The 12,466-nt window shown below is 38.8% G+C and overlaps 1 protein-coding gene across 1 annotated transcript; it reads right to left on the reverse strand.

Moving 5' to 3' along the window:
• Positions 1-5,337: 5,337 nt before the first annotated feature.
• LOC120522310 (DDB1- and CUL4-associated factor 15-like) lies at positions 5,338-12,455 on the reverse strand. Its single transcript, XM_039743341.1, has 7 exons — positions 11,940-12,455; positions 8,308-8,399; positions 7,954-8,082; positions 7,783-7,865; positions 7,484-7,588; positions 7,233-7,348; positions 5,338-6,144 (listed from the first exon to the last, which is right to left on the reverse strand). Exons 1-7 carry the CDS (start codon positions 12,265-12,267, stop codon positions 6,089-6,091), a joined length of 909 nt encoding a protein of 302 aa, XP_039599275.1. The 5' UTR covers positions 12,268-12,455; the 3' UTR covers positions 5,338-6,088.
• Between the last annotated feature and the right edge of the window lie 11 nt (positions 12,456-12,466).

A 12,466-nucleotide genomic window follows, 5' to 3' on the forward strand; every position in this document is an offset into this window, starting at 1 on the left:
GAATTTCTTTGAGCAGGCTTTGCATATTTCATGTAAATTAAAAGATGATACAGTCGCAGTCAGTTTAGACTTGCCCTCCCAGTCCGGCGTAGATTACTGTACCAGCTGAATATATTCTAGATTTGGACAAATAAAGACACTGTTTTTCTATGTATGTAGTTAGTGATATTTGCAAATAGACTGCTGAATATTGTACAACTTGTGGGAAAAATGGAGCGGTTTTTATGACTTGACTCGTCTCTCCTTGTCTCTAAACCATCATGGCCTTATTTGCTCACACTGTAGGTGTTTTTGGATCTGTGATTATATATATATATAAATATATATATATAGTATATATAAAATTGTGTGTGTGCAATATATGCACACATTTAATGAAAACAGAAACACCTTTGCTAATGATCATTTGTTGATTTTGTATAAAATCTTGGCTCTGGTTTTATTATCATTATTTTGGTGTGATAATTCTGTGCTGCAACAGCTTCCTGTCTGAAAGTGTGAGCCGGGGAGGGCAGCACTGGGATGCCCTCTATGGCAAGAAAAAAAAAATAATATATATATGAGAACAATGTTTTTGTTTAGTCTTTGAAAGTGGAAAAGCTGTTTTCTACCTTTTGTAGATGCTCTTTTAAAAGAAGTAAAGACAGTTCATAAAAGCTGAAACGTATCTGTGCTTTTTTTGTGATTTATTTGCCTTTTGCTAAAGTTTATTCAGTAACAGTTTCCACATGTTGCAGGACCACTTCAGGACCAGTGGGAGTTTTGGTTTTCATTCCAGGCAAAATGGGCATCACAATACCTATAAAAAGTATTCACCCCCTTGGAAGTTTTTACAAACTTACTGTTGTACAATGTTGCATCCCAGTGGATTTTAACTGCCATATTTGACACTGATTAACAGAAACAGAATCTTAAATGTCAAAGTGGAAACAGATTTCTGCAAAGTGGTTAAAATTAATCCACATTAATAAAAGAATAAGCATCTGTGTGTCCAGCCAGTTGCTATGTCTCTGTCATTCCAACAGATGGTGAACCTCAAGTATTAATGCTGCTTTTTCAAATCCCCTACCAGGTGGTAGATAAGAGATACAAAGGGGGACCCAAAAATAACACATTTTTAAAAACCTCTATTTCTCAAAACATTTCCCAAATTTAATCACCCTCAAAATACTCTCCACTGAGATGCAATACACTTGTCCCACCACTTTTTTCCATTGTTCAAAACTGTTCTAAAACTCTTGCAAAGTGATGGCCTTCAGTGGCTCTGTCGTTTGCTTCTTGCTTCCTCCTCTACATGCTGAAAACATTTTCATTTAATGTTCCTCTTCATTCTTGGAAATAAGAAAAAAAAATTGCAGGGTGCAAGGTCCAGGAAATGGGGGACAGGGGGGACCGTTGTCATCCCGCTTTACATGAGGAACCGCCACACACTTAATGTTGTATTGTCGTGATGCAGAAGCCACTCGCCAGATCACCACAATCACCTGAGCACTTCAAGGACGCCTCTTGGCCAAATGATGCAGAGGGCAGTCTAATACACGCACCTAGCGGCAAACGCTGGAACGAATGCCACTCCAGCCTCTAAAAAAAAATTCTTGTTATTTTTGGGTCCCCCCTCGTATGCACTACCTGACAAAAGTTTTTGAACATCTCAGTTTTGTTTCAAATTTAATCAGTTGAAATGCATTGAATGACCTAAAATGGTGAAATGGTAAGCAGTAAACTGCCAGCGGTTTAAATTTAAAGTCTAGGTTAGCAAAAACTAAAAAAAAAAAAAAGGAAATATTGGAAAAATAAAAATGGGCCTTTTTCAGGGAACAACTAACAAGTTACAACCTATGGATGATCTGCAGCAATTCAAGTAAATGAAGCCTTGCAAGTTGAAGCAAACAATTTGCACAGGTGTCCTAACTTCTGTTGATTACTTAAAAGCCCTCTGTGTGTCTTAAAAAGAGACTTGGAATACAATAACCCCTAAATGTTGGAAGTGTTACCTTCAGCTCCTGCAATTAAAGTTTGGGGTTCTTGGAGGTTCTTTTAGTATCAAACGTTCAGCTCTTGGGCTTAATTCGATCAGGCTGTCGAAATTAGCAGTCGTTTGAAATCTACACCACTTTTTTTTTTTTTAATCCTTTACCAGGTTCATAGGCATCCGCAACCTTCTTCGGAGGACTTTAGAGCAAGATTGTTGAATTCCGTGCCTGGATGGCCGCAGTGGCTGCAGGTTTTCATTCTAACCCTTTTCCTAATCATTGACTAATATTCACTGCTAATTAACTTCTTTTCCCTTCATTTCAATAGCCCTGTTTTTAAGGATTCAGTCCTGTGAATTGATTCTTTAAATGACAGTCAAACAGAAAAGAGACGTCAAATGAGCCAACAGAGGACCAGCTAAACTGGGATTTCAGCCTCCAGCCAATTTCACTCTTAATGAGAAGCTGATTCTTGCCGTTAATTAAATCCGTCATTTAATTCCATAGCTTGTTGCATCCCTCATTCTGCCACAGCAGACATTTCCAAAACTTCTTCTAAGAACACTGTCAAGATGTTTTAGTGATCGGAGAGATCAACCATACTGAGACCTTCATCCTTCTTTATTTTCAGATATTGTTCGTCAGATGGCTTGTTTTGTGTCTCATTATTGTCTGGCTGCTAATTAAAGAAAAAGAGACAACTAAGGGCCCAGAGTCAAGTTAATTAAAACTAAGGCAAAAGAAATTAGCAGAAAAAAAAACAAGTCACTAATGAAGAAGATGGTTAGAATGAAAACCTGTAGCCACTGCGGCCCTCCAGGACTGGAGTTCAACGCCCGAGCTGTAGCCAGCTGGGCCAGTGATGAGAAAAAAAAGGGGTGGGGGTGGGGTACATTCTTTAGAATGAAAACCTGCAGCCACTGTGGCCCTCCAGGACTGGAGTTCGACACCCCTGTTCTTTTGCTCTTGGTTATGAGGACACCACATACATCACTAGCAAAGAGAACACCAGACCCTCAACATCTGTGGTTTAAGTAAGACAGACAGTCAGGTTCCCCTGCCTAAACAATGAGAAGGTTCTAATCACTGGCACCTCTGGAACACCAGATTGTGATTTGATGGATCTGAAGTGGTGATCAGTATAGGGTGGAGTTACTTTTTCCAACTGACAAATCTCTATATTTCTTATTTTAGATGATGAGAATGAATGCATCATGTCATTTGTTCAAGTATGTCACCTTTACCTGTACACACCAAAAAATCTGAAATCTATGCAATCTTTTATATCAAGCCATCAAATCTTTTCTTTACAGCAAGATTTTTTTTTTTTTTTGACTGATCTAGAAATTTCTAAATAAAAGCAAAACTCGTTTCAAGTTTTTGCATATGCATTTTTTTTTTGTTTTTTGCAGTGTAGACACAGTTTACATGAAGACCTAACATTTGACTTTTTCAAAATATTTGGACAGGCGACAACTTCCATGCCGGGTACTTACTTTCCTTTTCAAATCACTCTCTATGGTGAATGTAGAGCAGTGGTTCCCAAACTCGGTCCTGGGGACCCACTGTGGCTGCAGGTTTTTGTTTCAACCAACTTCCATTTTTCACTGGACTCTTAGCCTAATTAAGTGAGTTGTTGTTATTTCCCAGTTTGTGTTTTGGAGTCAGTGTAGAAATTATAAACTAAGTTTGGTAAATGTTTCTTAAAATTTAATAAGCATATGGGGAATATGTATTTTTTTTTTAAAGTCGTTAACAGTATTTTCAACCTAATTTTCATTCTGCTTTTCCTGGTGTTCTAATTATTTCATAAATTTGCTGTTCTGACGCTGAAGTCGTTGCTGCTTCCAGCTGGTTGTTAATTGTCACTATTCGGGTTCAATGAAGGGAGCAAACTACACAGGAAAAGGGGGGAATAATAGGAGAACAACAAAAGAGTTAAGATTTATAGTTTTAGAAAAAAAATAGAAACATTTCTAAATGTCTTATGAATATATATAACATACTGTTGTGTTTTTCTGAATGGAGAATAAGTGAAGAGTAAAAAAGACCAGCTTATTAAATAGATGAGTTGTTATCGATTATTATCATCGATTGTGAATCTTGTAGGAACAAAAACCTGCAGCCACAGTGGGTCCCACAGGACCGAGTTTGGGAAACACTGATGTAGAGGAAGTAAAAAGAAACCATTTAGAACAGGGGTCCTCAATCACAGTCCTGGAGGGCCACGATGGCTACGGGTTTTCTTTCCAGCCAGTGTCCTGTTTAGAACTCGGTCCTTGCTGATAATGAAAGCTGGTGTTTAACTCTATTCCTTGTTAGTGCCTTTATTCAAAGACAATTTTTACTTACTTTGTAGATCAAAGGTCCTCGATTACAGTCCTGGAGGTCTGCTATGGCAGCAGGTTTTCACTTTAACCAATTTCTTAATCAGAACCCTTTAATTTACTACTAAAGCAATACTTTTTTTGGGCTTAATTTTAGTTCTCTTGCCTGTTACCATTCAGATACCTTAATTGCCTATTTTTAGATTTTAGCAGCTGCATTTAAGTTTTAATTGTTGCCTGTTAATCAGACATCAGTTAATGATGAGATGCAGATAACCAATAAACCAGCAGCTCTCCAGCCAATGTGCTTACCAAGTATCTGTGATAAAAAAAATGTTTAGAAATGAATGAAAGGAGAATTGGAAGGACCATTAAGTTTAAATCTGTTCTGGTCCATAAAACACACGGATAATGTTCTCACAGAAGGAAACTCTACATAGTGCAATTAAAATTGCAAGCATAAATAGTTCAATACCAAGTTTCATTATCAGCATGGACTGCTTGCTAATTAGGAAACTAATTGGAATAAAAACCTGCAGCCACTGCGGCCCTCCAGGACTGTGATTGAGGACCTCCAATTTAGAATAAGACGGGCACCGTTAGGCAGTGGTCAGCATTCATGTGGCTGCTATTAAATCGGACCTCGGCACAAACTGTGTAGAGTCTTTTTTTTCTTGTGTCTCCCCAGTTAACGTGTGTTAGTTTAACTGACCTGACCCCCCTCTGTCCAGAGTCACCTCTAAGATTGTTCAATCAATACCAGACCCAGTCACCAGCTCTCTGTGACAGACTGGAAAGCAGCAGGATGAAGATGGACGGATGGATTGCAGATTTAAAAACACAGGACTTAAGGACCTTCATATACAACAGAGAAAGACTAGGCAAGAAGCAAATGACAGAGCAATTTTCTGCATCAGAACTTAATTTTCTGATTTATATTTTCATGGTCACTAGACACTCCCCAGCACCCCCCAATCACCTTCCAGAGAGAATGCAATACATCTTGACAGCAAAAACTCATGACAAAATCAGTCATCTTATTAAATAAAACACCTTTACCAAGAGTTTCTGTTCAACACCAGTCAACACAGAGTGCAAGGTCCAAAGCAGTAAGATTCAGTCAGTCCATTATTTGAACACCTCATCACACTTCACTCATAAAAACACAGAACGAAAGATAGTTTATTGCATTTTAGCAACTTGACAACAATGTCTCCTATACCTAAGTTACATTTCAAGTAAAATGACCTTTGCTCAGTAGATATCAAAACTGAGGCAGCGGGACTCTCGATGTGGGTTCAGCAGCCGCTACACAAAGCCCATACCAAGTCTCCTAAAACCCAGCTGCTGCACAAATCCAAATAGAGATTACATTTTCCTGAGCAGCATACTCAAGCGAACATCAGTCAGTCCTTGTTTGTCCGTCAAATGACTTCTACAACGTGAAAATAAACACTCTAGAACTGCCCTGGTTCCAAGGCCCACCCAAGCAAATTTGCTCTATTTTAGGAAATTCAAGTCTCCAGCTTGGGCCTCCGAGTTCATCAATGGCAATCCTTTACGTCTTTTTATTTTTAAGCAAAGTCCAGTTTCTTATTTGTCCACGGACTTCACCCCATCGGGTGCTCGACTCTTTGATCCTTGTAGGCTTTGTCCACAGCATTCGTAGTGAGAACAGCAAAAAAAAAAAAAAAATTGTATTAATTCCTGTTTGGAATGCACGAACAATAGAGAGGTAGAGTTTGGATTGTTGTGTACGGTGGTGGCTTCACGTCTTAAACACCTCACTCAGAGCACAATCCACGTGTACCGATCACTGTCTGGCAGGATTTTAAGAGATGAGCCTTCAAAGAAGCATAAATAGAATTGGTAAAAACCTTACAGTTTCTCTTTAAAGCATAGCACAGTCCAGGATGCTCAACACAATACCAGAACACTCTCAAAAAATAAATACATAAATTGCTTCATCCAGTTCAGGGTTGTAAGTAAGGCCAGGCCTTCTCTGCCTGCACTAAGCATAAAGCAGGAAATGGCCGGTTCATCATAGAACCCACTCATGCGTAACACAGAAAGTTTAGAATCACCCAATTAACTGTGGGGCACAGATGTTTGGGAATGTAGGAAGGAAAAATGACGCCACACAAAACACTGAGGGAACATGTAAACTCCACACAGGAAACAAGCAGATATGGGATGTGAAACCAGGGTGCTGGATCCATGAGGCACTTTACCACTGTGCTACTTCTGAACATCATAGATCAAATGAAAACCAAGGTGCAAGCAGCAGATCAAAAACACCATCCTCTAAAACAGGGGTGTCCAACTCCAGTCCTGTTGGGCCACAGTGGCTGCAGGTTTTCATTCTAACCCATTTCCTAATCAGTGACCAGTTTTCACTGCAAATTAAATTCTTTCTCCCTTCATTTTAAGAGCCCTGTTTTTAAAGATTCCGTGCTCTGAATTGATTGTTTTCGTCATTAAATGACAGACAAACAGAAATGAGAAACAAGCCAACAGATGGCCAGGCTAAACTGGGGCTTCAAAATCCAACCAATTTTACTCCAACTAGATTTTTAATGAGAATCCCATTCATTCTGTTAATTAAGCTTGTTAATGAGCACCACCAAGATGTTTGGGTGACCTGAGACAGATCAACCTTACTGAGACCTTCACCTTTATTTTCAGATATTGTGTGATGGGCACAGATGAGCTGATCATGTGGCAGCTCGTCTCATTATTGTTTGGTTTCTAACTAAGGGAAAAAAAACAACTAAGGGGGTCTGAGTCAAGTTAATTTAACTTCTTTTGTCTTAATGTTATTAGTCACTAATTAAGAAGATGGTTAGAATGAAAGCCTGCAGCCACTGCGGCCCTCCAGGACTGGAGTTGGACACCCATGCTCTAAAACAACACCCCCAACATACAGACCTACCTTTGTGCAGTGCTTCATTGGTCATTCGATTGATGTACCGTGTACTGTTTTCTGGAACAAGCCATTTCATCACTGTGTTGACGCACGTTTTCCTGTATGAACTCCACACACTGCCACTAGATGGCAATGGGAAAATATTAAAATGAATAATCATAATAAAAAAACGGGCATTCTGGAAAACCTGCAACCATCAAATCAATAATAAAAACCCATCCAATTCAAACAAATACACAAAATAAAAATGTGCATACCTGGTCTGTCCTTTGACTTCAGTGAGATCCCCAACAGCAACTGTGACAAAAACACCGGTGTTGAGGTCCCAAGCAACCTTCAGGCTGGTGTGGTACGTATTGGGCCTGTGTGGATGCAATCAAATAAAACATTTCTCACCTTCTTCTTTTCTTCTGTGTTACGACTTGACATCATGTCAATACAAACAAGATGGTTTACAGGGAACCGATTTAAATTAGTTTACCCCAAGTAAGGTAAGACGAGGGGCTACTGTCCAAGAGTCGTTTAAAATTTCTTGTAAATCTAATCCTTAGCATACCTGGTCTGGCTCTCCTCTGGAGTAGGGAAAGCTAAAAGCAGCAAACCAATGTTGATCACTACCTGGTTCATTTCGGAGCAAACCTAGCAGATTTAAATAAATAAATAAAAATCAGGCAATGCAGACAAAAAGACTTGGATGGGGCAAGCAGGTCAGAAGTTCCGCTCTTACCTCTAGGATGACAATATCATAATCACTGAAGGAGCAAAATTGTTTCGACCAGGCAGCATCATTCCTAATGACCTCATTGATGACATACTCAAAGTCTAGAGTGAGCTGCTCCACTGTGACGTACTGACCCTTTGAACAAACACACGTGCAGTATTAATAAAAGACAGCAATTCCTATCTTCCAGAATCCAAAACACAAAAAAAAAAAAAAAAAAAGGTATTTTCCCAAAGGAAATATTAGCTTAAAAGTTCTTAAAATGTACTGGTCTGGTGTGTGGACTCCAACAAACATTTATTAAGCACTCATTATATTTGGGTGAGAAAAAGAGTAAGAGCAGCAATGCTTGTGTCCCACCTGAACCTTTGACTCGCCGCGAAGTGCATGCAACCTCCTTCCCCTCAGGTCAGTGACTGTAAACGGTAACAGGATTTTGTCATCTTCATATTCTGAACACAAAAAAAAAAAATAAAATTTTGTTAAGACTCTTAAGACTGGGGTGTCAAACTCCGATCATGAAAATTTGCAGGTTTCCATTCCAGCTACTTTCTCCAATTACTATTGCTAACGGTACATACTATGTTGCCTTGATTTTTTTAAAGTTGCATTTTAATTCTTTCATATTTTGTTTAACCAACAACCAAACAATAATAATGATAAGGAAGGCAAGCCAACGAGTGACCAGGCAAACTAAGATTGCATTGCAATTGTACCTTTCATTCAAAAGTATATTTAAAATAACAGGTGAACATTTGAGAAATAGTACCCTTTGAGGTCCACACAGTATTTGGATGGTGATCTTGGGAGTTTCAAGTTCAACCTTTGGAAAAATCTTTTGAAATGACTGGTGTGACAGAATGACAACACTTACACGCCATAACATTAAAATAATGGGTTTCATTAGCAGAAATGGGTGAACATGCAAGGCTGTTTGAGACCATCCCGATTTCGTTGGTCATTTGTTAGCTTATTTTGATTTGCTTTATTGTTTGACGGCCGACTAAAAGGGACACACACTAACACACACACAATTAAGCAAGCAAATAATAACACTAAAGACAAAATGTTAAATTAGCAGTACCTGGCTACTAATTAAAAAAGAAAAACCTGCAGCTACTGCAGCCCTCCAAGATTTGAGTTTGACGGCCCCGCTCTAACGCTCTTTCAATTCCTTCAGAATTTTTTTTTTTGGCACTACCTATGCATAATTCAAAAGTACCATGTAAACATTTCATAACATTCTCAAACCCATTTAAATCCAATTCTGGTCATGAGGGACCAGAGCCTGTCACAGCAGCGTTGGATGCAAGGCCAGAGCCAGTGGTTGACAGGGCACCAATGTGTCACAGGGTGCGCCCTGTACACAAGAAACTTGAAATTCAATTTACAAGAAGTAAAAGAACACGGTTCCCGTGTTTCCATACCAAACAGTTTAAGTCTTTTAAGTAAAGAAAATAATGGTCTTCCTTATGCACGTAGATAAAAGTACAGTGTGTGAGATTAGGTGTAACTTGGGTGTTCTGCCCCCCAACTCGCTTCACTTGCCAATCCCCGGGCCAGGCCTACGCGCTAGGCTCTTTGCGGTTCTGCCACTCGCGTATAGGGATGCGGATGTACAATTTAAACAGATTATTTTCATGGGAATTTTTACATATGCATAATAGGCCTATTTTACATTACAGCGAGTAATTAACCATATTAATAAAATAGTAAAATGTAATAATTTGAAAGTAAATTATGTTTCATGTTGCATTAGAGTTATTTGTTGCGTAATACAATTTCATTCTGTTTGGCTTTAAAATTAACACGCAAATACTTTTTTAAACTTACACTTTTACTGTAAACCTTCAGTAAAAACAATTTTTTAATTAAATTTTTGTCAATATCACATTGAATTTTAATTCTGTGTTTGGACTTTCATCATTACAACGCAACGTATAACTGCCCGTGAGTGAATTTCGTTTCTTTTTCTCTAATAAACAAACCAACTTTTTGGAATATTTGGCTCTGGATAATGGATGGATGGATTTGTCAATTGTCTTTGCAAAACCTATTCTAACTGGAAACTGTAAACGTTTTAATACAAATGGCATATCTAGATCTCCTTTGGTGTCTAATGTTATACCCTGAAGATGTACTACATTACCTTTCTTGGATACATCCTTCTTTCGACAGTAATTTGGCCGGTGGAAGACCAGACGGTGTTAACGGTTGTAGATATTCTTCATGATATTGTAAGCTGTTGTTTTCATCTTCCACACCATCACCTGTTTCATCATTGTCTATTGATACACATTTAACCAATTTGTCATGTAATCGATTGTCGTTTTTTGCATTAATTCATTTAACTTCATTGTTTCTATGTGCTAGGATTGCCCGTGTAATCATTTCTTCTGTTGATAACCCTTTGTGATGAAATTCTTCAATAAGACTTGGACATACGTCATCTTTAATTGGGATCTTAAAGTGAGGAAAACGTTAATTTATAAGAGCAGGAGCCGTGTCTGGCAAAAGCATTCACACGAATGAGAGGTGAGAGGGCCGTGGGTCGTTAACCATAAATGGTTGAGGAGGGTGGGACTTGAAAAAAATCTCACGGCCAAAGTTTCGTCTAGTTGATCTTGAAAAAAATCTCTTCAAAAAAAAATCTGTCTCGTCTCATCTCATCTCAGGATTTTTTTTATATAAGAGAGAGATATACTTATTCTCCATATGCACAAGTGGGCCACACAACTTAACCATTTGAAATCAAAATAAAGTGGGTGATGTATAACCAACACCCTACAAGCCTGGTTAATCTATACTGCAGACCCTAACAAATCCAGCATCTATCTGATGTCAAGTATAAAGCCAAACATATGTCTGTGTGTTTATTAAGTATGCAAATTCATACTAAAAGGCATTTTTGGAACTTGGCACAGGTATGCAAAATTGCTCCCCACATGAATACAGCATTAGGTATAGGAATATCTGTAGTGCTACTAATAAAATTATTTGCTTCTGCACTCCACGAATAACTTTCTACTAATATCACTATCGCTACATACTTATAAAAGGCTAAAAATTCCATATTTTGGTCCCCATCTCTATATATACATAAAATCCAACGTCCGTCTGTTTTTCACGAGAGAACTACTTAACGGATTTAGATCTGATATTTTTTCTAGAATTTGCTTGAACATTCCACTTGATCTTGCAACCTTTCTCATTGTGTTAAGTATCACAGTTTGCTTGCGGTACCGAATTATTTGTGCAAATCTGAGAGTGACGCAGCAGGCCGAGGAGAGGTGGGGCGGGCCCACCTCACTCACATAACAGCCTCGGGGCATATCTTACATCCGCTTAGCTAGCGGACGAGAAAACTACTTAAACGGGTTTAGATCAGGGTTTTTTCTAGAATTTGTTTGAATAATCCGGGTGATTTTGCGACTTCTCTCACTGCGCTAAGAATCAGAGTTCGCTTGCAGGAGCGATATATTCAAGCTAATCCGAGTCAGATGCCGCGGGCCGAGGTGACGTCAGGAGTAGGCAGCCGGGCAGGGAACTCCTTACTGTCCTGCGGGCGAAACCACGCGGGACGGTTAGTCATTAATAAAATTACTACAATACTCCAACATTATCTTTGCAGAATGGAAAGTCCAGTTACAGGCTTTGGTTATATCAAAGTCTATTTAAGCACATCTTAGCAAAGCAGTTAATAATTTTTCTGCTCTTTCGACATTGTAGAGGTTTATGCATTGAATAAAACATGAAAATATAAATGTACTAAGATTACAGTAAATATAAAAGCCCACAAGTATATGGATGACCTTTAAAGAAATGTTGGATTTCATTAAACAGGTTTTTACAAATAGGAATTAGATGGGCAATCAGCAGATTAATGGCTGACAACCAATAAAAGTTTTGCTTTGCTTACTGCGAAATATATAAAAACTGAAAAAAAAAAAAAAAAATAATTGGATTGAATTTCACACAGTAAAACCACTCACCGGTTTCTGGCTCAGCACTCCCTTGTGGTTCCAAGCAATAGCGTAATTTGGTATAATTGACATAGCCTAAGTCTGTTCCAGGACCCTCTGGCTGGACTGTGACTGAAGATGGACTTTGCGATTGAGGTATGTGGCACCGAGGATCATCTTGCGCTTCACCTGGATCACTTCGCTTTCCTTCAACCTGCCGAGATGGGCCTGCCACAGGACTTGTGTCTCTCTGCTCACGTCTTTCAGACTCTGCTTTTGCTTCAAAAGAGACACACTTTTGTCCATGTGGTTTCCTAAAAATGTCTGATGCAGAATCTTTGACCTCATTTATTAACATGGCATGGTCACATAAGAGCAGGGATGCGGGGTTCTTGGCTAGATCCTCACAGTGCGACACTGGTTTCCTTTCTGGTGAGCTGCTAGGGCTTCTGAAAGTCTTAGGTGATCCTAACTGGGGTTCTCTTCGACAGTACAAGACTTGATCACTCTCCTGTTGGTCATTTTCTACATACAAGTAAAAGGGGTGAAAAACAAAA

The sequence above is a fragment of the Polypterus senegalus genome, unplaced genomic scaffold (assembly GCF_016835505.1).
Source record: "Polypterus senegalus isolate Bchr_013 unplaced genomic scaffold, ASM1683550v1 scaffold_2671, whole genome shotgun sequence".
NCBI classification, from domain to species: Eukaryota; Metazoa; Chordata; class Cladistia; order Polypteriformes; family Polypteridae; genus Polypterus; species Polypterus senegalus.